This window comes from Heterocephalus glaber, unplaced genomic scaffold (assembly GCF_053883595.1).
Source record: "Heterocephalus glaber isolate CG9 unplaced genomic scaffold, H.glaber_assembly_v1.0 deba00001461, whole genome shotgun sequence".
NCBI lineage: Eukaryota > Metazoa > Chordata > Mammalia > Rodentia > Bathyergidae > Heterocephalus > Heterocephalus glaber.
Genome location: NW_028258308.1, coordinates 41,198,174 through 41,224,173, shown reverse-complemented (window position 1 = coordinate 41,224,173; position 26,000 = coordinate 41,198,174). Strand labels below are relative to the sequence as shown.

Below are 26,000 nucleotides of genomic sequence, written 5' to 3'. Positions count from 1 at the left end.
AATGAACACACATACAAAAATCTTCAAAAGTATGCTGTCAGCCAGGGATTTAGCTCAGTGGTTCCACCACCTGCCTTGAAAGCCCGAGGACCTGAGTTCAATCCCTGGTACCAAAAAAAAAAAAATTATGCTGTCAAACAGAATGCAACAAATCATTAAAAACACCAAATTGGACTCATTGACAAGATTCAAGAATGGTTTAACATACATAAATCAATAAATGCAATATGTCACCTAATTAGAAGAAAGGAGAAAAACGTGGTTATCTTAATAGACACAGAAAAAAACCTTTGACAAATTCAATATGCATTTATGAATTTTTTTAAATCTGAAGAAAATAGACATAGAGGAATTTTATCTCACTGATAGAAGCCATTTGTGACAAATCTGCCAATATAATACTAAATTGAGAAAGTTTTTCTCCTAAAAACCAGAACAAGTCAAGGTTGTCCACTCTGCTTCTTCTTAATATAGTACAGGAAACTTCAGCCAAAACTATCAGGCAAGAGAAATAAATAAAAAGAATACCTATAGGAAAAGCAGAAATAAAACTATTCTTATTCACAGATGACATGTTCCTGTGCACAGAAGACTAAAAATATTCCATCAAAAGACTCTTAGAACTAATAAACTCAAAAAAAACTAATAAATTCAACAAAGTAGCAAGATACAAAACCAGTCAACAAAAACCAGTAGCATTCTTGTCCACATACAATGAATGCACTATGAAAAAAATCAATAAAACATTACCATTCAAAATTGCTTTAAAAATTAAATACCTAGGCATTAACTTAACTGAGGAAGGGAAAGATCTCTACAGTGACAATTATAGGACTCTGAGAAAGTAAATTGAAGTGGACACCAGAAAATGGAAAGACATTCCCTATTCCTGGATAGACTGACTAAATTGCCAAAATAGCTATATTATCAAAACAGACTCATTCAATGAAATCTCAATCAAAATGCCAACTGCATTCTTCACAAAACTAGAAAAAAAATAGTCTTAAAAGTGATATGGAACCAGAAGAGACCCTGAGTACCTGAAACAATCCTGGGAAATAAGAGCCAAGTAGGAGGCATCACAATCCCAGATCTCAAGCTATATTACAAAGCTATGGTGATAAAAATGTCATGGTACTGGCACACACACACACAAACAATGTAGTTCAGTTAAACAGAGGATGGAGAAACAACCCCAGGCACACTCAGATCTTTAACCAAGGAGCCAAAAATATATGCCGAAGAAAAGATGGCCTCTTGAACAAACAGCTCTGGGAAAACTGGCTAACCACATGCAGAAGCTTGAATCCAGACCTATATCTCTCACCATGCACTAAAATGAAATCAAAATGGATCAAAGAGGGCCAGGGATTTAGCTCAGTGGCACCACACCTGCCTTACAAGCACAAGGTCCTGAGTTCAATTTCCAGTATCACAAAAAAAAATGGATCAAAGACCTAGATAATAAAACAGAAACAATCTGCTGGTAGATAAAATATATAAAACTCTTGAAGACACAGGCATAGGCAAGGACTTTCTGAACAGAACCAAAATTGTATGAGAAGTAACACAAAGAAATAACCAAGGGGATTACATCAAATTTAAAAGATCCCACACAGCAAAGAGACTACCTATGGAATGGGGGAAATATTGCCAGCTACTTCTCAGAAAGAGGAATAATATCTTGAATATATAATGAACTTTAAAAATTATACCCTCAAAAATTTAAAAAAATGTTCAATTGAAATCAGTAGACACTTTTCAGAAGAAAATACAAATGGCCAATATGTACATGAAAAATAATTTTCAGCCTCTTTGTCTATTAGAGAAATGCAAATTAAAACTACACTGAGAGAGCTTGCCACCAGGACAGGGTGAGGAGGACCCTCCTGGGCACACCCACCAGCCGATGGTTTGGCCAAGCAGGTGCCTCCAACAATACGCCCCCCGCCTCGCTGGCCTCTGACCTTTTGGGTGTGCAGCTACTTGGTTACACACTGCAGAGGCACAGGGGGACATAAAAGCCAGTGTCCTGAGCGGCAGAAGTGAACAACAGAGAGAGGACCTGCCTCAGGCTCCCTGATGAAAACAAGCCCACTGGAAAAGTGAAAGGAATCTCTGCAATAAAAGCACACCAGACCACCATGATTGGTAAGTTGGAGGGACAGAGAGTTCAACTTATCATCAGCTCACATCGGAACCTGGAATCTGACTGACTCTCACAGGTCTGGGACTAGCTTACTGAGACTCATTGACTTAATAACTACACAATGCTGCTCATGTTGTCTATTATGGCAGTAGAGACATACCTGAAGGAGGCCCTTCATTTTTAAAGGTGATAGATTAATAACTACCACAAATTGTCATTCTCTAACATGTATTTGATACTATGGTGTTGCTGATTTTATCACTTGGGCTAAGGTGTTGTGATTAAACAGGTGTCCTTCCTGGTATAATGAAAATGAGATAGCCTCAGAGTCATTAGAGACTCAAAACCTAAAGGCCAACTATATCTGTAAGACACCTCTGAGAAGCAATCATTCCATAAGGGTTTTTTTTTTTTTTTCTACCGGGGATCAAACTCGGGACCTTGCGCTTGCCCGGCAGGCGCTGGAACCACTGAGCTAAACCCCTGGCCCTCCATAAGGGTTTTAAATACATCAACAAAGATACTTACAATAAACAATTACAAAATATCAACCCAGGAACTAAACCAAGGACAGTACCAAAAACAAAAATGAGAACACATTCAAGCAAGTCACAAACCCAGACTTCCACCCCACAAAAGGCAAATTCTGGGGGAAATGAGGTAGAAAAGTCTGATAATCAACCACCGGGACACCCTGAACTGATAGCACAGGAAGTAACAAAACAGATGAATGAGGCTTTAGAAAAATTCAAAGCAGAAATAATCTCCCAGATAACTACAGAGATGGTGAGCAGAGTGAGAGACATGATTAGAGGCTCTAGAACAGAAACTGATAAAAAAAAAAAAAAAAAAGATGAGCTCAGAAACACGCTGGAAGCTATGAATGCCCAGCATAAGAAAGAAATGGAAATGATGATCACCCATGAAACAGGTTCAAACAGATATTCAGGAGATTAAAAACTCCATTGAAAGCATGCAGAGCAGATTAAGAGAATCTGAAGATAGAATATCAGATATAGAAGACAGGATTATGGTGAAGGACCATGAAAACAGAGATTTCTTAAAAGTAGTAAGGGACCATGAGAAATCAATTCAGCAGCTGCTAGATGATGCAAAGAAGAATAACATAAGACTGATAGGAGTCCATGAAAAAGCAGGAGAAAGTACAATTGACATTAAAAAAAAAACTGTTCACAGAAGTAATAATGGAAAACTTCTCAGACAGAGGTGTAGAAGTGGACATACAGATAAGTGAGGCATATAGAACTCCACCCAGCCACAATCAAAAAAAAATCTACACCTAGACATATAATAGTCAAGATCCCAGAAACCCAACAGAACAAAATCCTACAGGCAGTTAGAGAAAAGAAACTAATCACCTATGAAGGAAAGCCCATCAGAATCACGGCAGACTTCTCAACACAAACCCTCAAATCAAGGAGAGCCTGGAGTGAAGTATTTTGAGCCCTAAAAGAAAATAACTTCCAACCTAGACTGTTGTATCCTGCAAAATTATCTTTCAAAATTGATGGGGAAATTAGATGCTTCCATGACAAAAATACCTGAGAAATTTCATGAACACCAAACAAGCCCTCCAAACAATTCTAAGCAATATCCCAGAAAAAGGTAACGAAGGTCACAACTCCATGAGGCTCAACAGAGGGAAGCCACCAGGCAAGGTAAGAAACTAAAGGGAAAGGGGGAGAAAGAAATAAGAGCCAACAACAGTAAAACATCATGACAAGGATGAGTCAGTATCTCTCAATCATAACTATTAATGCTAATGGCCTCAATTCACCAATCAAAAGAAGTAGACTGACAGCATGGATTAAGAGGCAAAATCCAGCAATATGCTATACACAAGAAGCACACCTAACTCAAAAAGAAATTCATAGACCAAAAGTAAAAGGATGGAAAACAGCTCTCCATGTGACAGAAACCCAGAAAAAAGCAGGGGTAGCAATCTTATTTGCAGACAAAGTAGATTTCAAACCAAAGCTAATTAAGAAAGACAAAGATGGTCACTACATCCTTGTGAAGGGAACAATCCAAGAGGAAGAGATGATAATCATAAATATATATGCACCAAATATGAATGCCCCCAACTATACAAAATAAATATTAGTGGACATGAAAAACCAAATAAGCACTAATACAATTATAGTGGGAGACCTCAATACCCCACTATCACAAATAGACAGACCATTTAGACAAAAAATTAACAAAATTCAAGAACTGAACCAAGCTATTGAACAAATGGACTTAATAGATGTTTACAGAGTGTTTCACCCCACAAAATCAGAATACACATTCTTTTCAGCTGCACATGGGTCATTCTCCAAAATAGACCACATGCTAGCTCACAGGACATGTCTAAGTCAATGTAAAAGAATTTAAATTACCCCCTGAATATTATCAGACCATAGTGCAATAAAATTGCAGATCAATAACATGAGAAATGGTAAAATTCCCACAAACACCTGGAAATTGAATAACACCCTCCTGAACAACAAGTGGCTCACAGAGGAAATTAAAGAAGAAATTAGACACTTTCTACAAGTATATGATAATGCCAGTGCAACACACAGGAATCTATGGGACACAATGAAAACATTTCTACATGGGAAATTCATAGCAGTGAATGCCCATATTAGGAAAACAGAGAGAACTCAGATAAATAGTCAAATGCAGAACCTCAAACTCCTAGAAAAAGAAGATAATAACAAACCCAAAGCTCTCACAAGAGAGGAAATTATAAAAATCAGAACAGAAATCAATGCAATGGAGACTAAGAGAATGATACAAAAAATTAATTAATGAATCAAAGAGTTGGTTTTTTGAAAGAATAAATAAAATCAATAAATCTTTAGCCAACCTTATCAAACAAAGGAAAGAAAAGGCTCAAATCCATGCAATTAAGAATGAAAAAGGGAAAGTCACAACAGAACCAGCAGAAATCCAGAGGATCATCAATACCTACTTTGAGAACCTGTACTCTAATAAAATGGAAAACACAAAAGAAATGGACACATTCCTAGATGCATATGAATTGCCAAAGTTAAATGAAGAAGATATAGAAATTCTAAACACCTCAATTATAATGAGTGAAATTGAAAATGTAATAAAATATTTACCAACAAAGAAAAGCCCAGATCCTGATGGCTTCACTGCTGAATTCTACAAGACATTTAAGGAAGAGCTATCACCATTACTCTTTAAACTCATCAAGGAAATTGAAAGGGAAGCAAGGCTTCCGGACTCATTCCTGGAAGCAAGTGTTACTTTGATTCCAAAACCAGGGAGAGACCCAACCCAAAAAGAGAACTACAGGCCAATCTCCCTAATGAACATAGGTGCAAAAATCCTCAACAAGATACTGGCAAACAGAATACAGAGGGTCATCAAGAAGATCATGCACCCTGACCAAGTCGGATTTATGCCAGGGATGCAAGGATGGTTCAACATCCATAAATCAATAAATGTAATATGCTATATTAACAGACTCAAGGACAAAAACCATATGATCATCTCAATAGATGCAGAAAAGGCATTCGACAAAATCCAACAATCATTCATGATAAAAACGCTACAGAAAATTGGAATAGGTCTTTTTCTCAACCTGATTAAGGCTATCTATGAAAAACCCACAGCCAACATCACATTAAGTGGTCAAAAACTGAAAACTTTCATGCTAAAATCAAGAACAAGACAAGGATGCCCACTATCACCACTCCTGTTCAATATAGTTCTGAAAACATTAGCCATAGCAATTAGAAAAGAGAAAGGAATAAAAGGAATAAAAATAGGAAAGGAAGAAGTTAAACTGTCATTATTTGCTGATGATATGATACTTTAAAGAGAAGACTCAAAAAACTCTGCCAAAAGACTTCTAAACTTAGTTGACAGATTCAGTAGAGTAGCTGGATATAAGGTCAACACTCAAAAAACAATAGCCTTCTTATACACAAATAGCAGACTCACTGAGAGAGAAATTAGGGAACAATTCCTTTTACAATAGCATCCAAAAAATGAAATATCTAGGAATTAATCTAACAAAGGAAGCAAAAGTCCTCTACACTGAAAACTACAGCACGCTGCAAAAGGAGATCAAGGAGGATATAAGAAAATGGAAAGACATCCCTTGTTCCTGGGTAGGAAGAATCAATATAGTGAAAATGGCCATACTGCCAAAACTGCTATATAGATTTAATGCAATGCCAATTGAAATTCCAACAATATGCTTCACAGAACTAGAGAAAACAATCCAAAAATTCATTTGGAACCAGAAGAGACCTAGAATAGCAAAAGCAATTCTAAGCAACAGAGACATGGCTGGGGGTATCACAATACCCAACTTGAAACTATACTACAAATCTATTGTGACAAAAACAGCATGGTACTGGCAAAGAAACAGACCCAAGGATCAGTGGAATAGATTAGAAGATGCGGAAACAACTTCAGACATACTCACCCACCTCATCTTTGACAAAGGAGCCAACCACCCTCATTGGAGGAAAGATAGCCTGTTTAATAAATGGTGTTGGAAAAACTGGATTTCAACCTGTCAGAGATTAAAACTAGACCCATATATATCACCCTGCACTAAACTAAGATCGAAGTGGATTAAAGATCTAAATATTAAGACAGAAACACTAAACTTGCTGGAAGATAAGTTAGGTAGAACTCTTGACATCGGCATAGAATAGACTTTATGAACAAAACCTCAATAGCATAGAAACTAGCAGAAAGAATCAACTACTGGGATTTCATCTTATTAAAAAGCTTCTGCACTGCAAGAGAAAGCAACAGAGCTAACAGATAACCTACATTGTGGGAAAAAATGTTTAGCAACTGTAACTCAGACAAAGGGTTACTATCTCAAATCTATAAAGACCTGAAAAAAAATCAGACCCCCTAAATTCAAAGACCCAATTTAAAAATGGGCATCTGAAATGAACAGACATTTCTCAAACAAAGAAGTAAAAGCAGCAAATAAACATATAAAAAAATGTTGAACATCACTGGTCATTCGAGAGATGCAGATGAAACAACACTGAGATTCCACCTCACCCCAGAAAGAATGTCTGCTATCAAGAAATCAACCAATAACAAATGCAGGTGGGGGTGTGGAGAGAAAGGAACCCTTCTCCATTGTTGAGGGGAGTGCAGACTGGTGCAATCACTATGGAAATCAGTGTGGAGATACCTCAGAGAACTAGGGCTGGAGGTCCCATTTGACCCAGCTATTCCCCTGCTGGATGTTTTCCCAAAAGAATTAAAAGAATCATACCACAGAGATATATGTGCACCCATGTTTATAGTGGCACAATTTGTAGTAGCTAAAGCTTGGAAACAGCCCAAGTGCCCATCACCTGGAAACTGGATAAAGATGTGGGTTTTTTTATAAAATGGAGCACTACTCAGCCATAAAGAATGAGAAACTAGAGTCATTTATAGCTAAATAGATGCATATAGAGGCCATACTCTTAAGTGAAATAAATAAGACACACGTGTAAATACTGAATAGTTTCTCTAGTGTGAGAAACTGAGAGTGTGAATAAGGATTAAAAGGATTAATAACTAATAATTGATATTTTGAAATAGGAAAAGGTCCAAAGGGGTAGGGGTGGTGGGAGGAGATGGGGAAAGGGAAGAATGGAAAGGAAAAATTATGAGAAAAGAAAAAAAAAATGGAAACATATGTAAATAGGGAAGGTGGAGGGGTGAAGGTCACACAGGTAATGGGGAAAAAAAGGAGAACCAAGATACATCATGTACAGGTACAAGCACCCAATGATAAATGTAAACATATTGTATACCTAAAATGTAACAATAAAATAATTCAGCAAAAAAAACTACACTGAGATTCCACCTTACTCCAGAAAAAATGTCTATCATCAAGAATTCAGGGCCAGGGATGTAGCTCAGTGGTTCCTTCGCCTGCCTGGCAAGCGCAAGGTCCCAAGTTCGATCCCCGGTACCAAAAGAAAAAAAAAAGAATTCAAAAAACAATGAATTCTATGAGGCTTCAGGGGAAACGAACTCCTTTTACACTGTTGGTGGAATGTAAACAACTACAATCACTATGAAAATCACTGTGGGAATTCCTAAAAAAAATCTGAAGTTACAAGTTCCATTTGACTCAGCTATTCCCCTTCAAGGTATCTTCCTGAAAGAGCTAAAGACATAACTATTGCAGTGATGTACATATACCCACATTTACAGCATCACAACTTACAATAGTTAAGTCTTTGAAACAGCCTATATGTTCATCAGCAGCTGAATGGATAAAGAAAATGTGATATATATGCACAATAGGGTACTACTCAGCCATAAAGAAGAATAAATTTGAGTCATTTGTAGGAAAGTGGATGCATCTTGACATCATGATCCTTAGTGAACTATATCAGATCCAGAAGTTTAAATATCATATGGTTTCTCTCATGTGAGGAAAACAAATTCTAAATAATTCAAAAAGTAAAATTAAAGATGGTAGAAAACCAGGACCTTTTTGCAAATGGGAAGGAGATCTAGAGTTGGGAGGGAGAGGGAAAGTAAAAAGAATTAAGATGATATGGGTCCATGTACCAACTCCCCAAGATAAATGTATTCATTATGTATTGCAAACTTGTACTACTAATAAGAAATGTAACAGGTCCTGTAACAAAACCTTAATATTAATATGAATTAAACACCCTAATATTCTAAAATAGACTATAACAGTCAATTTCAACTTATCATTGTGTTGAATATTGTTTCATATTTTATAGCCATGCTATTAATTATAAGCAAGTTTAGCATGTTTCCATTTTTCTGATGAATCAAATATTTTATCAATATATTGAGATAATCTCCATGTTTATCTTTAAGATGTATTCTGTTTCAAAAATTTTTAATAGAATATGTTTGCAATACACAATGGATGTATTCATTATGGGACATTCGTACATACACACCTCGCATCTTGATTGTTTTACTTTCCCTTCCCCTCTCCACTTTCCATCTGCTCCCATCTCCAGATTATTTTTCTGTCTTCATAATTTCTTTATTCTTATGTTGTCATCTTTAATTTATCTTGCTTTTTAAATTATTTATACTTTGAGATTCTCAAGCTTTCTTCTTAAGTGTAACTATTGCTGTAGCAATAAAGATACAGTAATTATTTGCTTTGTTTTGTTTTGTTTTTGGTACCGGGGATCGGACTCGGGACCTTGCGCTTGCGAGGCAGGCGCCGGAACCACTGAGCTAAATCCCCGGGCAAGATACAGTAATTACGATGAATAGCATATGTATGTTTTTTAATATTTTCCTGGTATATTTTGTTGTGGTCAAATCTTAATATTTCTCTGTCCTTGCACTTCAGCAAGGTAGAATGAATATGGTAGATATTTGAGTCACAGCCATTTTTGCCTTCTTACTGCATTAATTTATATTAAAACTATTTAAAATGTTGTAACTTAGACATTTACACTACTGATTAAGAAAGGAAATTTTCTTTCAGTATGAGTATATGGGTTTTGATATGACATTGGCAGCTGAAAAAGTTGTTTTTATCTTTCATCTTATGAACACTGTAAGTATTTGTTTCACATTTAGCTAAGAAACTTATTAATACAGTAATATTGTTTATATAATAGCATTTTCGTATTTAAAATGTATAGTCCTACTAACAAGTTTTATCATGAATGGATTTATCTTCAAAAATAGTAAACTGGAGGCCGGGGATTTAGCCCAGTGGTTTCGCCGCCTGCTGCGCAAGCGCAAGGACTCGAGTTGGATCCCCAGTACCAAAAAAAAAAAAAATAGTAAACTGAATATATTAGGATTAAGTATAAAGATGTAGTATTATATTTGTTGCTATTCAAAATGCTATATACCTGTCTTCTACCTTCAGATGTTTTCTCAGCTTAAAGTAAACGTTATGCTATCTTCTATGGAGGCCTGGTCAGATCAAAATAAGATTCCAACTAATGGGGATGCTGATGATGTTCTAAAAAGATTTTTGTCATGGAAAGAAAACGTTTTGTTTCAAAGGTCCCATGATATGGCATACCTATTAATGTAAGAAGCACTTTATTCACATTGATAGATTTTGTATATTAGCTACAAAAATTATGTACAAATTTTACTATGTGTCATGATAAGATGATCTCTTAAAAAGTTTGTATGAGTATTGCATTGGCAAATCACAAAATACAACAATATAAGACACCAGTTAATCACAGTAAGTTGTTATTCCCATAAGAGAATGTTTACTTGGGAAATTTAATTAAAATCATCATTTTAACATTATATGAAGTGTAAATTAGTTAATGGGATGAAAAAATTGTCTACAACACTATACAGGTATGAACAATGTAATCTAAAACACTAAAATAGGAAATGACTGAGATGGACTACTGTGCTGTCCCTGTCATTACCTTCTAACATTTCTACACTGGATGAATATGTAGATATTGAACTACAGGCTTTGTATTTTTTAATTAATTTTACTGGTACATTTTAGGTATACAATATGCTGATATTCACTATTGGGAATTTGTACCTTTACTTAATATATCCTGGTTCTTATTTTTTTCCCAGTTCCCCTCTCCTCCTTTCAAGCCTTCCATCCTCCCCATTTATAAAAGCTTTGTTTCCATTTTTTCCTTTTCTCATAATTTTCCTTTCCCTTCTTTCCTTTCCCCTACCCCTCTCACTTCCCCCTCCCCTTTGGACCTTTTCTTCCTATTTCACATTATCTATTTTACATTTTGATTTACACTTTCAGTTTCTCACACCAGAGAAACTATTCAGTATTTACATGCTTTGTATTTTTAACAGCCTTTATATAGATTATCTGTTTTTCTAATTTGGAAGGATAAAAGATGAAATGGAAATTTGAAAACCTATTATATTATATGTAATTGTGTTTTAAAGAAAGCATAGCTTTATTTAGATGTTCAATTCAGAATGATTGTTAATAATTTAATGTGTTAATAATTTCTTGTGTTTCTTCACAAGAAAAATTATCTTATTTAGTTACAGAGACCATCCTGACTATGTGGGAGCAGCGTATCATGGAATGGCCTGCAATCCAAAGTTTGCTGTAGGAATTGCTTTGGTATGCATTTGGTTGCCAAGTCTTCATGTGAGATAGCATCCAATTTTGAACATTGAAATACACATCATAGAAAAAGTACACATTTTTAGATTTTGAAGCTTAAATATTAACTTTTTAAAGAAAGCTTATTAGGATTTTAAAAACACATGATAGCATTTATCATTGTAACCACCATTAACTGCATAAAGTGTTTAGTATACTCAAATTACTTTGATAGCACTCTTAAGAACTTTTGATCTTGCAAGACTAAACCTATGCCTATGCCTATTAAACAATCCCCATTTTACTCATCCTTCTGCCCCAAAGAATAACCATTGTATTTTTTTTCTATGAATTTGACAGCCTCAGCTATCTCCTATAGGTAGAATCATATAGTATTTAATTTTTTGTGAGTGATGTGTATCACTTAATGTAATATCCTTATGGTTCATCCATATTTTAATAGGTAATATGATTTCCTTCCTTTTTACAGGTAAATAACGTTCAATTTTATGTAATATGTTGTATTTGTTATTTACCTATTGATGGACATTTAGGATATTCCCATAATTTGGCCATTGTAAATAATGCTATAAACATGGGAGTGCAGATAACGATAACCCTTCAAGGTTTTGATGTTAACTATTTTGGATATATAACACGGAGTGGGATTGCTGAATCATATGATAATTCTGTATGTATTATTTGGACACTTTACTAATTCCCAGCCACTCTTAATCCCACAACAGCTCACAGTGGTTTATATCATATTCCCCACATGTCCGCCAACGTTAGTTATTTTTCTATAATTTAATAGCAACCAGCTTAAAGGTTCATACAAACATTATGACATTCATCTTATTTTATTTTGTCACTGCCATTTGGAGTAAAAGTGCTGTTACTCAAGTAGAATCATATACTTCTTTCCATATTCCTAAGAAAAATATTTAACTATAATAAACTAGTTTCTTAAATTTGTAAATTCATTTATGTAATATGGCCAGAGTTGTTTGATGAAATTGATGGGATGAAGGAATAACTCAGGCAACTTTTTTTTTTAGTACCCAAAGACAATAACTATAGAGGCATTTTCGGTCATCCTGGTGCAGTTGCTTGGGATTAATCTGGGGTTAACTTATGATAACATCTATAACTGTCATTGTCCAGGGACTACATGCATAATGAATCCCGAAGCAATGTAAGGTTTTATATTTATTGTAAATGTGTCTTCTCTTGGGAAATGTGGGTGGTATTCCTTGATGTATAACCTTTTGTAAAACTTCTGTAACAATATATTTATTAAGTACATATATTTAAGATATTAAAATTATTAGTGTAGAAATAGGCTTAATATTGCTATATTCATGGTTTAGCATAGAGAGAAATTGAATGTTGATGGCTTTCTGCTGTTTATGGAGACTTGGTAGAGCTGAAAATCTTTTCAGGATCAGAACATAAATTGAGCAAAAGAAATATCCTTATAAGGATTAGTAGTGAAATGTGCTGAAGCTAAAAGTAACATGAGTCAGTAACAGATATTGAAAAGACCAATAATTTGGGAAAGGAGAATAATGGGGGGAAATACTGAGGAGTTTTAAATCTGAGGTCTTCCTAGCATATAGTTCCATATCACAGTGGATAAAGGGTCCAACATGTGTGAGGCATGAGCACATCAGTGAGAATAAAACTATAAACAGGGCTTCCAGAAAGATGTTTTTAAGTGAAAACAGGTACCTAATTGATGAAGCTTTGATTACTTTTCATATGTATAGCCTGAATAATTGAGGCTAAAGCTGTGATATGACAGAGCAGAAAAGGAGATAATATTAGGACAAGAGCTGAAATAGAATGGCAATCTCCCCAAATTCTCTCACATGATACAGATAAAATGAGGATAACAGATGTAATGAATGTATAAAACATCCTCCCAACAGAATCTACCAAGAAATACCACCAAGCAGGGCGCTTTTCACCACCAAATTTGGACCTACAAAGCAAGTAACTGTGTCAGAGCACAGGGCAGGAAACCAATGGAGCCCCCCAAATCTTTTATACCTGGGCACTCATAAATCACTGGCTAATCCATACTCCAGAAACTTGTCTCCACTAGCACTTAAATATTACTAAACTTATGACTGTATAAGGGACAAAATTAGTGGGGATTTTGCAGGTTGAAAGTGATGGTGAAGGGACTCTGAACATTTGTTACCATGTTGGCTTAGCCTTGGTCCCGGTCCTATGAAATCTGATAACAATGAGCACATCTGGTCCAGGTTATGGTTTTAAATTCTCTTCTCCAGCAAGAACACTCTGGAGAAATGTCAGATTCTATGGTCAAGGCAAAGAAAATACAAATGATCCTGGAACATCTTGCTTCTAAAACAAGCAGCTGCTCAAAGAATTATGGAGACTTTTCAAGGGCAAAAATCTAGTTTGAAGAGGCTCCTCTGGTAGAAATCTGAGAAAATTTGATTGTCAAAAATAATAATGACTATGCTTATAGCCCATTAAGTGAAGTAGGAAATTATGAGTGTACATTAGTATAAATACATGAATTTAAAAATTTAAATTTAATTAGCAGTGCAATATTTATATAAAACCAAACTATTCCTTTCCAAATAATTACTAACTGAAGAGAATTAAAAAGTAATTTTACAGTGAAGACTGGTAAACACACATTAAGAATTTGATCAAAGTAGTTTTTTTCAATAACAGAACAAATTGAAATCATGTTACACTGTTTAGGATGCAGAGATGAAATGTAGCACACTTCTGTGATGATGTCACCAAAATGTGTAACTTCTGTCTAATCATGAAAAAATACATCACAGTCTCCACTGAGGGACAGTCTGCCAACTGACCTGTCATCATCAAACTTTTTAAGGTCATGAAAAGAATGACCAATAAAAGAAAAGAAGTTAGGGCCAGGGACTTAGCTCAGTGGTTCCGCCTCCTGCCTCACAAGCACAAAATCCCAAGTTCAATCCCTGGTACAAAAAAAAAAAAGAAGAAGAAATTAAAGAGACATAAGAACTAAATTATGATTTATTCTAAACTCAACATTTTTGTTATAAAATATTCAAATATTGTGATATTTGGGGAATTTAGAATATTGTTCTAGTATTGGATGTTAAAAATGAATCATTATTTCCTATTTTGACAGTCCAATGTGCTGATATAAGAAAATTAATTTGTATGAGGACTATGTTAAAGTATTTGGCATTATTTTGATATCATATTGGTGTCTTACTCTTAACTGTTTAGGAAATGATTATCCTTTTATAATTTTGAATCATTTTTTAAAGGTTGAGATTGTTAAAAAGTTAGGCAAAATTTTATTAAATACCCTTTAACATGGAAATATAAGTAAAAACATAAACTGAATCTAAGGATCATAGATGTTATGTGCCTTGCTGCTGAATTATTTCATTTGGTTAATTTTGGTATCAAAGAATATATAATTAATGTATAATCATGATTTTTCATTAACACAATTGATCATCTTTCAACCCTTGAAGTTTTTCATGTACATTTTACAGTGCTTTCCATTTTTAGTGATAAATGAGGCTTTTATAGTGATGATTATAATAATGAAAACAAAAAATAGTGGGACATACACAAATACAAGTCATTGTACTAAGGACTGTGATGTGTTTTAGCATATTCTAGCTCATAGCACTAACTTCTATTTTCTATCCATTTAGTAGACTGAGTGACAGTTTAAAAGAATGCATTTCTTTTGTTTACATGTTTCAATAAAAATAAAAACATGTTCCCCTCCTTCCTGGCTGTTCTCTAAGTAATGAAGTCCAGGATTCATAGTACGTTTTAAAAATTACTACTTTGACACTGATTTGATTTCATGAGATATATCATTTAATTTTAGACATTCCAGTGGCATAAAGCCTTTTAGCAGTTGCAGTGTGGATGAATTGAAGCGGCTGGTCTCAAGACCTGAACTTGGATGTCTTCAAAATCAAACAGTCTCAAAAGTGGTTTATGAAGCACAAAGTGGAAGGTGTGGCAATGGAAGTTTGGAATCCTCAGAGGAATGTGATTGCGGCTTGCAAGATGTGAGCTTTTCATAGCTTATTCAGAGACTTTTTTTTTTATGTGTTTCTCATGTAGACTTTTAAATATATCAATCCAACATAAAAGGGAAGAAATTTTTAAAAATAATATATCATATTTTCAAGTATCTAAGAAAAGAATTACTGGCACATGTGATAACTAATCCTGAATTTGAAGAATTTGATGAGTTTAAATACTGGGAAAGTAGTGTAAAAAATATCATTTCTTTATCATGTAACTGTTAGTAGCAATGTCATTGTTCTGTACTGTAAACATGAGTAATCAGTAGTCAGTAATAATTTTTGTTTGTTTTTTGAAACAGGTTCTTGCTTTGTAGTTCATGTTGGCCTTGAACTCACTATGTAGCCTAGGCTGGCCTCAAACCTGTGGCAATCTTCCTACCTCATCCTCTCTGAATGCTAGGCTTACAAGTGTGTGCCACCATACCCAACTAGTAGTCAGTAATACTGATCCCCAACCTCCAAAATTCCTCTCAATTGATCATATTGGCTCATTAGATTATTAAACATGTTGTCATTTATGTCCTCATCTCTTAGTTTTGTTCCTTGTATCTGAGGAAACTTCATTTATTTTTACTGTGTTCTTGTTACAGTGCTAGGGGTCATACCCAAGGTCTCATACATGTTAGGCATGCCCTCTATCACAGAGCCCCAATCCCAGACCTGGGACTTCAATTACAATGTTCATGATCCAATAGCATTACAGCATAGAAATGTAGCATAATAATCTGGTTGTAACATGGTTTTTCTTAGTCACATCTTATTAAAAGTGGAAATCTCCATTACTGCTTAGGAAAAACAAAAGTAGACTTTTTAGCACATTAACAATAAAATATTAGTTTTTAAAATGTTAGCATTGTTGCCTTCTACATTACTAATTTTTAAATATTACTGTCAGTCTTTGAAATATCACCCTACCTGTACATAAGACAAGAGCATATTATAAAGAACTATTAATATTCTTGTATATCTATTTAGTAACTTGTAGCATTAATCTTGAATGTAAAATTATAGAATTTTTATAATGATAAAAATGTCCTTGAAACATTATATACAATAAAAATATTGTTCTAATTTAGAAACCCCCATTTGACACATCTATCAAATTTCATATGGCATATTGTTTGTGGTAAACTTTTCTTATGAGAGTATGTGCTAAAATAATGATCAAAAATATTGTACAGAAAATATGTAAACCAGTGACCCAGTCATTTATATTATCAAGTATTATACACTGTGCATGATTGTGTGTTATACTTTTATATGCCTTCAGTAAGTAGGTTTGTTTATACCATCACCATAGACACATGAGAAATGTGTTGCACTGCAATGTTATGATAGCCACAAAGTCTCCAAGCAATAGAAATTTCTCAGCTGCATTGTACTTTTATGGAACAACCAATCCATATGTGTATTCCACTGTTGAATGAATCATCATCCTGCAGTGCATGACCATATTCCAAAAATGGTATCATGAAAAGACATGATAATGTGGAAAATATTTGTGATGCAAAAATTGTTAAAAATCGCTGTACATATATTTATAAACAAGAAGACTGAAAATAATTTCATTAAATTTTTAGCAGTAAAATTTCTGGACCATGGAATTAATAATTTGATCACCATGGGGGAAAAATTTCAAATCAAATAAAGCAATATTAAAAGTAGGTACCAAGTGCCGGGGATTTAGCTCAGTGGCACCGCACCTGCCTGGTAAATGCAAGGTCCTGAGTTCAATTTCCAGTACCAAAAAAAAAAAAAAAATAGGTGCTGAAGTCAATAATCATACTGTGATTACAGTTAACTTAGGACATGGTTTAGTATATTTTGAAAGTGAAATTAATTATTTGATGGAAAATTCTTATGTTTAATATTACTGTGTTTCATTTTAGACATGCAAATACAAAAAGTGCTGTGATCCTAAAACATGTTTCCTAATTGGAAGTGCAGAGTGTGGAACTGGCCCATGCTGTAATCCAAAAACTTGCAGTGTAAGCTTCCAAAATATTACATTTTATATTTCTCATAACTTTTTATCACTGTGCATTTTTTCACTTTTAAATTCTTTTAAATATGAAAATGTTTTATGGTAATTTTTGTTTTTTCTTTGGTTTCTTTGGCTAATTGTTAATAGCACATATATATAGTATTTTATATATATAGTATTTTTATATTTTTTTATATATATAGTATTTTTATAGTATTTATATTATTTCATTTATTTTCACAGTAATTGCTTTCTTCTGATGGTAAATTATAGAAATCTAACTCCTACCCAACTGATTTCAGAACTCAAAGACATCCATAAGTCTCTATCAGCGTATATTTTTTAGCTCTGCTTTTCACTGTGTGGCTTCAATCTGTACTGAAAACCATCCAGTTGTTGCATGGAAGATTAATTTCAAATTATTTTAATGCTATGAATTCTTCTTGGTCTTGTCTGTATGTAGCTTTTCATGATCATGCAATTTGTATCAAAATTTTGCATCAACCACTCAATATATACACACTGGTGTGCAATGTTCTGATAAACAGAAAATAATAACAACTCTCACTTTGAAAATAGATGTAAAAGAATCAATGTGGAGGAGTTAGCGATGGGTAGTATAACAAACACTGAAGGAGAGCTTGGGAACGTGTCTGTTTTCATGATGTGGACTAGTGATTAAGGACAATGCCTATTTGTTTCATGAACAGAGAGGCATGGTACATGAATAGAGTGGGGAGCCTAGGGTTTCTCCTTCTCAGAAATAGACCTTATGGCTTTTCCCACCAACAGAGCTCTTGATTGGAACTCTTTCTCCAAAGTTAGTGGGATTGTACACTAAGTCTTTTCCAAATGATCCACTGCCATTTGTCTATATCTTAAAGGGTAGATGTTTAAAATGGTGATAATTGCTACATTTAGTAGAATGAAAATTCAGTGAAGTTGCTTGGGAGGGCCTAAGTGATGACAAAGTGCACTGTATTAGTTCACATTAACTTTATTACATGTCACAGCATAGATTTTGACTTTTTGCTCTTTGAAGGCCCATAGGCCTCATATACACTTCTCAATTTTATTTGCCTTAAGTGTGAAAAGTTCCCTATTTTCTTCTCTGTCTACTCTCAAAGAAATGAGTTTCCACAGAGGTTGTACAAAATTGAGAAATTTAATCACTTCTCGGCCTTTTGGCTAAGATCTAGTGCAAAATTGAGAAATTCAGTCTCATTTTTTTTTACAAATTTTCAGCTTAAGAGGGACAACTCTACCTAATCAGTACTTAGATCCTCCTATATGCAATTTCTGAAACATTTTAATAGGTCCTGTACACTCTCTTTTATATATTAAATTGTTGTGTCTGGATGGTAAATGGCACTTAGAAAGCCTAAAGAAAAGATGAGTGTAGGTTCATGCTAAAGTGACTCTTTGTTTCCAACATTAACAACAGGATTTTCATTGTAACCATCTCCTGTCTATATTTGAATGTTGCTCACCAGTCTCAAATAAACTTTCTGCATATGCGATATTGATGAGTTACTGAAACTCCTTGCTTTTTCAATTTATGGTGTACAATACTTCAGAGGAGTAAGGATATCTTCTGTTTCCCAACATCCATCTCAATCCGTGGTAGTGGAGGAAAGCCTGGTTGATTGATTTCCTTTTGCTGCACTCAGCCATGTGCCAACAGTGAAGTGTTATAATGGTCATCCAGAGTAGGAAGCAGGTTGATGATCCCCTAATGGTTGCCACGGAGCAGGTTCTGAAAAGGAATCATTTGCAATGAAAAATGTAAAAGATGTCCATTGAGCATTTTAATTTCATTAAGCATAAATATCTGCTATTTATTTTAAAGAGAATATTCATGATGTCCAAAGCATTTTAACTATGAAAACTTGTTTCCCACTGTGTTTAAATTCACATTATTTTAAAGTGAACAATCCAGTACAGCAGTTAGTACATTCACAATGTTGTGCAACCACCACTACTGTGTAGTTTCAAAACATGTTCCACACTCCAAAAAGAAACCTTGCTCATTAAGCAGTTACTCACATTGTCGCTGACAGTCTGCATTCTGTCTCTGTGAATGTACCTATTCTGGATATATCCTGTAAGTAGATTCCTATAAAATGTGACCTTTTGTGATTGGCTTTAATTTAGCATAGTCATCTTAAGGTTCATCCAACTTGTAACATATATAAATATGCCATTCTTTTTTTTTTTTTTTTTTTTGAGGCAGGGTCTCCTCTGTAGTTCAGGCTGGCCCTGAACTCACTATGTAGCCCAGGCTGGCCTCAAACTCCCAGTGATCCTCTTGCTTCAGCCTCCCAAGTGTGCCACCACTTCCAGCAATTTGCCATTCTTTTTTTATAATTGAAAATATTCCATTGCATTTGTATTTCCTTTTTTTTTTTTTGATACCGGGGATCGAACTCAGGACCTTGAGTGTACAAGGCAGGTGCGGTGCTGCTGAGCTAAATCCCCAGCCCTGTATTTGCATATTTACTGATTTATCCATGGATGGATATTTAACTTGTTCCTAATTTATTTCACCAGAGTTTTTCTAAATTCATAATTTTAGTTAAAAATATAATGACTATGGGAATGATAGATAGAAGTACAATGTTCTTTTTACTTGGTAAAAATGTATTTTTGGTTCACTCTTTAATATGCATTCTTTTTCTTTCTCAGTTACTGGAACAAGGAAATTTATGTAGGAAAAGCGTAGACCAATGCGATTTTCCTGAATTTTGTGATGGATTAACTGAGGCTTGTGTACAGGATACAAAAGCTGCTGATTTTGAACCATGCAGTAATCATACTGCATACTGTTATAAAGGAAGATGCAGAGATACAGATCTTTTCTGTATGAAGCTACATGGAAAATGTAATAATTGTGGTTTTTTCTGCATTTCTTTTTTATTATTCAGGATTAAACTGAGGCCTTTTGCACTGAGCTACATGCTAAGCTGTTTTTACACTTTTTTTAGAGTATCATTAACTAAGTTGCCCAGGGTGGGCTCAAATTTGTGATCCCCTTGCTTCAGCTTCTCAGGGTGCTAGTATTATAGGCATGTGCTACTGCTTCCACCTTTCTGGAGTTCATTTTTAAACTATAGATATTGTAATGTCAGTAATTCATACTATAGTCACATTAAAGTTTTTATAAATCCAAATTTAAAAATAAAATGACAAAGCAACTTTGAATGATATCAAGAAGTAGAATAGACTTGATAACTATAGGACAAAAAGAATAGGACATCAGTAAAATATCAAATGATTGGGGGAAATGGTGGGAAATATTAGAATAGAGGAAGAAATGACTGATTTATCAATCATTTCTGCAAAAAGATACCAATTTTCCATTTTCAAGTGGATAATTTCTAGTACTAATTCTTCACACAGAACCAGTAGATGGGAGCAAAAATATGTATAGCACATTATAACTGAGTGGGCATCATTGTTTAAATACTGTGTTATATTTTACCACACTGAATTTGTAATTATTTTTAACAGATGACTGACTGAAACCTCTTCATTTGTATTTACAGTTGCTCAGGGAGGTACAGATCTGTGTACAATGGAAATAAATTTTCAAAATGATGACTTTGGAAACTGTCAGGGAAGAAAATGTGATTTTAAGTATGTATTTAAAAGAAAAGTCTACATTTTCTATGCACGTGTTTGTGTGTGTGTGGGTGTATGTGTGTGTGTGTAGTGCAGTGTCACTTAATAAAAATGAAAGCTGTACCAATACAGATAAATTTATATTTTGTACTTTGTCAGATGATGTATGTTCTGAATAGCTTTGGTGATAAGAGCTAAGAAACATTTTGATATATCTCCATAGCTTGAACTGTTATTTACCTAACACACTGCATCCTTAAATAACAAATGAGTGATTATTTTTCTGTCTTCTATTGCCAGCAACATTATCTGTGGGAAGGTAGTATGTGAATGGAAAAGTGCAGAAGTAGTATCAGCCTCAACACAGCTCTATAATATACAGTATACTTACCTTTCTGGCCATACATGTATATCTGCACAATTTAGGGTACCAGCACCTCCCGGAGCAGTTGATAAAAGCCAAGCAGCTAATGGTCTTAAGTGTGAAGATGGTAAGGTAAATATAAATTTTAGTTGACACTATATATGGTGGGAATGTGTGAGAAAGACTGTTTTATATATGATTAGTTTTACAAATTTGGCTACTGCATATTAGGAAATATTCATTGGCTTAAAACAATTATGATATGAATTACAATAGAGAAAAAAACCAAGGCATATAAAATACCAATTATCTGTTGTTCAGGTAGAATATATCTGAGAGGAATAAAATATTTTGCTCAAAAATGACATTTGCACATATGACATGGAAGAATATTATCAACATTATGGTAAGTAAAATATAAAAACAACCCACAAAGCATGAATTTCTACTGTCTGGATTGCCCCAATGCATGGGAGTTTTCTGGATTGTAGTTTATATTAAAGCATAGCTCATGTTGATCACTGAAGGTGTCTTACTGGACCTCCCAATTCAAGACTGCAGCAGCTTTGTGCCTCTACATCTTAAATCATTTTAGCTTTTTAAAACCTAAAACACATAAATAAATAAAAGTTTTTTAGAAAAAGTCTTCACATGAAGATATTTTGGCATCAGTAACATTGAAAAGTATTTCAACCAAGGAAGATCTAATGAAAGATATCCAAGATGACCTCCAAACTTATAACCACAGTGCTTAAAAAAGACCTACATACATGGAAAGATAAACCATGAATTGGAAGATTCAATATTGCTAAGAAGTTCATGTTTTCAAAATTAATAAACATGATCCAATCAGAATTACAGTCCCAGCAAGTTTATTGTTTTGTTTCTTTTAGGAGGCTGCCAAAACTGATTTAAAAGTTTACACGAAGAGGCAAATGACTAAAAGTACAAACGATTCAATAAAATTTTTAAAATGAAAATAGAAACTGAAATTCACATTACAGAATGTCAAGAATTACGAGAAAGTTAAATTAAGACAATGCTGTATTCGTACAAGGATAGATTGTCTTGTATACTAGAATGGAAAATATTACCCCAGAAGAACTACAGATAAAAATTTTTAACAAAGGCTCTCCAAGAAAACTTAATGGAATGTCCATTATCCTCAAAGATAAGGACATAGAATGAGTTATTAATGAGTTTCATTAATAAAAGTTTTAATGAAAAATGAACAGTGGATGGAGAGACTTGAGGGTCCAGAAAGATGGATGGAATGCACAGATTTTCCATGTGCCTTCCAACACACACAGTTAAAATAACCCTGGACAGTACATGTAAAAGCAGAAGAACTCTGAAGGGTGCAGACAAAAAGACAGGCCAGTTAAAATCTGGAAATCTAAGAAACAATTCAACAATGATCTCTCTCTTGCTCTCTCCTTCCCATTGTCTCCAACTGGGATCTAGAGAAGTGAGCAACTGAGGAACACCAAGTGTCACGGGATGAAGGAAGTCTTTGAGGAGCGCCTACATTTTGTAGCCAAGGAGCAGCCTAGCAAGACAGTACACTTTTACATAGTAACTGAGCAAATTCAGATAAAGTACACACAAAATAAAATGTCCCCAGCTCCTTTCTTGCCATGGCTTTACGAGCAGAGGAGCAGTGGTCACCCTATGCTCCCGGGACCCAAGCAGGACTGATCAGCTCCTCTGACCCCAGGTGTTAAATGACCAACTATCCTGAAAGCTCCAAATACCCTGACAATGTTGGTGCAGTATCAATTCCTCCCTGCTGGAACTGGAACAAACAAAAACTGCTAAAGTGCATAGTATAAGATTTAGAGCACCATAACCTCATATACAAGTTATTTCAAACAAAAGTCATTTTTCAGACCAAGCACCAGGAAAATATTAATTTGAATGAGGAGATGACACCAGCATCATGAAGACAGACATGTTAGAATTACTTTTATTTTAGATGGCTACAAAGCAGCCATCATGCTCGTTTAAGTGAGGCACTACAGACACATTTGGGACTGGGGATTTAGCTCAGTGGTTTCGCCACTTGCTGTGCAAACTAATGAAGAAATAAAGTTTCAGCAACAAAAGAGAAGATATAAAGATGAACCAATCAGAAAACTTGGAATTGAAAGGTAAAACTCAAAATATAGATGTGAAGGGCTAGGGAACAGAATGGAAAAAACAGGAGATAAGAATCAGGAAGAGAAAGAGAAAACAATAGAGAATGTCCAATCACAGCAACACAGAGAGACAAGGACACACTAAAATGAATACAGACTCAGAGACTCACGGAAATATAAGAAATGATATAACTTGAATTCATGTCGTTGTCCTGAAAGAAGACGAATAAGACTTTAAGGGGGAGAAATACTTTTTTTGGAATAGTGCCTGCAGATTGTCCAGCCTTGTCAAAATGAATGAACCTATATGTTCAAAAATGTATGGACGTGAACACTGCTGCTAGTCCCGAGGAGCTAGCTGAGCCATGCCCAGAGCCAAGGAGGTAGGCCCCATTGGCACCAACAGCACACCCCCCCCCATGCTGCTGAAATGAGAAAACATGTAAACAAGTCTCAAAACCAGACTTCCAGATCACCTAAAGCAACCCCAAAGGGAAACAAGATGGAACAATCTGATACTCAACCACCTGGACTCCCTGAATTGGCAATGAAAGAGGATCTGTAAAATATGAAATAAAAAATAATTTCTCAGATAACAGCAGAAATTGTACCCATATGGCAATAAATGATTAATAAACCTAGAGAGGATACAGATTAAAAAAATACAGGAGCTAAGGAACATGATAGAATCCCAACAGAGGAAACAAATGGAATCCATAAAAGGATGCAAATGGATTTCCAGAAATGAAAAACTCCATTGAAAATTTATGCAGCAGAATGAGCCAATGTGAGGACAGAATTTCAGATATAGAAGATAAGATTGCAATTAGTGACCAGCAAAAGAAAAATTGCTTTAAAATTGTAAGGGACCACAAGAAATCAATCCAGCAGCTGCTAGACAATGCAAAGAAGAATAACATAAGACTGATCGGAGTCAATGAAGAAACAGGAGAGAGTGCAGATGACATAAAAAACTTCAGAAATGATGGCAGAAAACTTCTCAAGCAGGGAAAAACAACTTGACATACAGATAAGTGAGGCATATAGGACTCCAACTAGACTTGATCAAAAAAAATTTACACATAGGCATATAATAGTTAAAATTACAGAAACCCAACAGAAGAACAAAGTTCTACAAGCAGTTAGAGAAAACAAATCACATACAAATGAAAGCCCAAAAGAATCACAGAGGACTTCTGGAGTGATGTATTTCAAACCCTAAAGGAAAACAGCTTCCAACCCAGATTTATGTACCCTGCAAAACTATCTTTCAAAATTGATGGAGAAATAAGATACTTTCATGACAAAGAGGATGTTAGAAAATTCAAGAATACCAAACCAGCACACCAAAAAATTTTAGACAACATCCTAGGAAAAAACAATGAGGGTCAAAACCCCAGAAAGCCTAGCAGAATGAATCCATCAGGCATAACAAGAAATTAAAGGCAAAAGGGGAGAATCAAAAAAACAGAAAAAGTTATGACAATGATAAGTTAATATATATGAGTTATGACCATCAATGTTAATGATCTCAATTCATGAATCAAAAGAAATAGACTAGCAGAATGGGTCAAGAAGCAAGTTCCAAAAATATACTGCATATGAGAAACACACTAAATTCAAAAAGAAACTCATAGACTGAAAGTTAAAGGGTGGAAAACAATACTCCATATGACAGGAACCTGAAAAAAAGCAGGATTAGCTATCCTCTTTGCAGATCAAGTGGATTTCAAACCAGCATTGATGAAGAGAGACAGAGAAGGATACTACATCCTTGTAAAGGGAGCAATCCAACAGGAAGAGATGACAATCACAAATATATATGCACCAAACACTAGTGCACCCAACTATATAAAACAAATACTAACAGACATGAAAAATCAAATAAGCACTAATACAATAGTACTGGGGGACCTCAATACCCCACTGTCACAAATAGATAGATCAACTAGACAAAAAATAAGCAATGAAATACTAGAACTCAATGAAACTGTTGAACAAATGAACTTAACAGATGTTTCCATAGTGTTCCACACCAATAAATCAGAATACACATCAGAATATGCACGGGTTGTTGTCCAAAATAGACCACATACTCACTCATAGAACATGTTTCAGTAAGTGCAAAGGAATTAAAGTTATCCTCTGTATATGATCAGACAGTAGTGCAATGAAATTGGAGATGAATAGCAAAAGAAACCACAAGAATTTCATAAACATATGGAAATTGAACAACACACTTCTGCATAACCAATGGGTCACAGAGGAAATTAAAGAAGAAATCAGACAGTTCCTACAATTAAATGACAATGACAGTACAACATATCAGAATCTATGGGAAACAATGAAAGCAGTCTTACGAGGGAAATTCATAGCAGTGAATACTCAGAAAAAACAGAGTGAGCCCAATTAAACAACCTGATGCTGAACCTCAAGCTTCTAGAATGAGAAGAGCAGGACAAACCCAAAGCTCAAACAAGGGAGGAAATTATAATGATCAGACCAGAAATCAATTCAATGGAGACTAAGAGAATGATACAAAAAAATCAATAAAGCCAAGAGTTGGTT

General features: G+C 34.7%; 1 protein-coding gene across 1 annotated transcript in view; it reads left to right on the top strand.

Annotated features, from left to right (window-relative positions):
• Positions 1–26,000, top strand: part of LOC101719410 (A disintegrin and metallopeptidase domain 3-like) — a 161,677-nt gene that overhangs the window by 97,057 nt on the left and 38,620 nt on the right. The window contains 9 exon segments of the mRNA XM_087217349.1: positions 9,651–9,722; positions 10,044–10,210; positions 11,171–11,252; positions 12,293–12,429; positions 15,118–15,304; positions 17,215–17,313; positions 19,995–20,190; positions 20,855–20,945; positions 21,231–21,426. Coding sequence (XP_087073475.1) covers positions 9,651–9,722; positions 10,044–10,210; positions 11,171–11,252; positions 12,293–12,429; positions 15,118–15,304; positions 17,215–17,313; positions 19,995–20,190; positions 20,855–20,945; positions 21,231–21,426 — 1,227 coding nt within the window.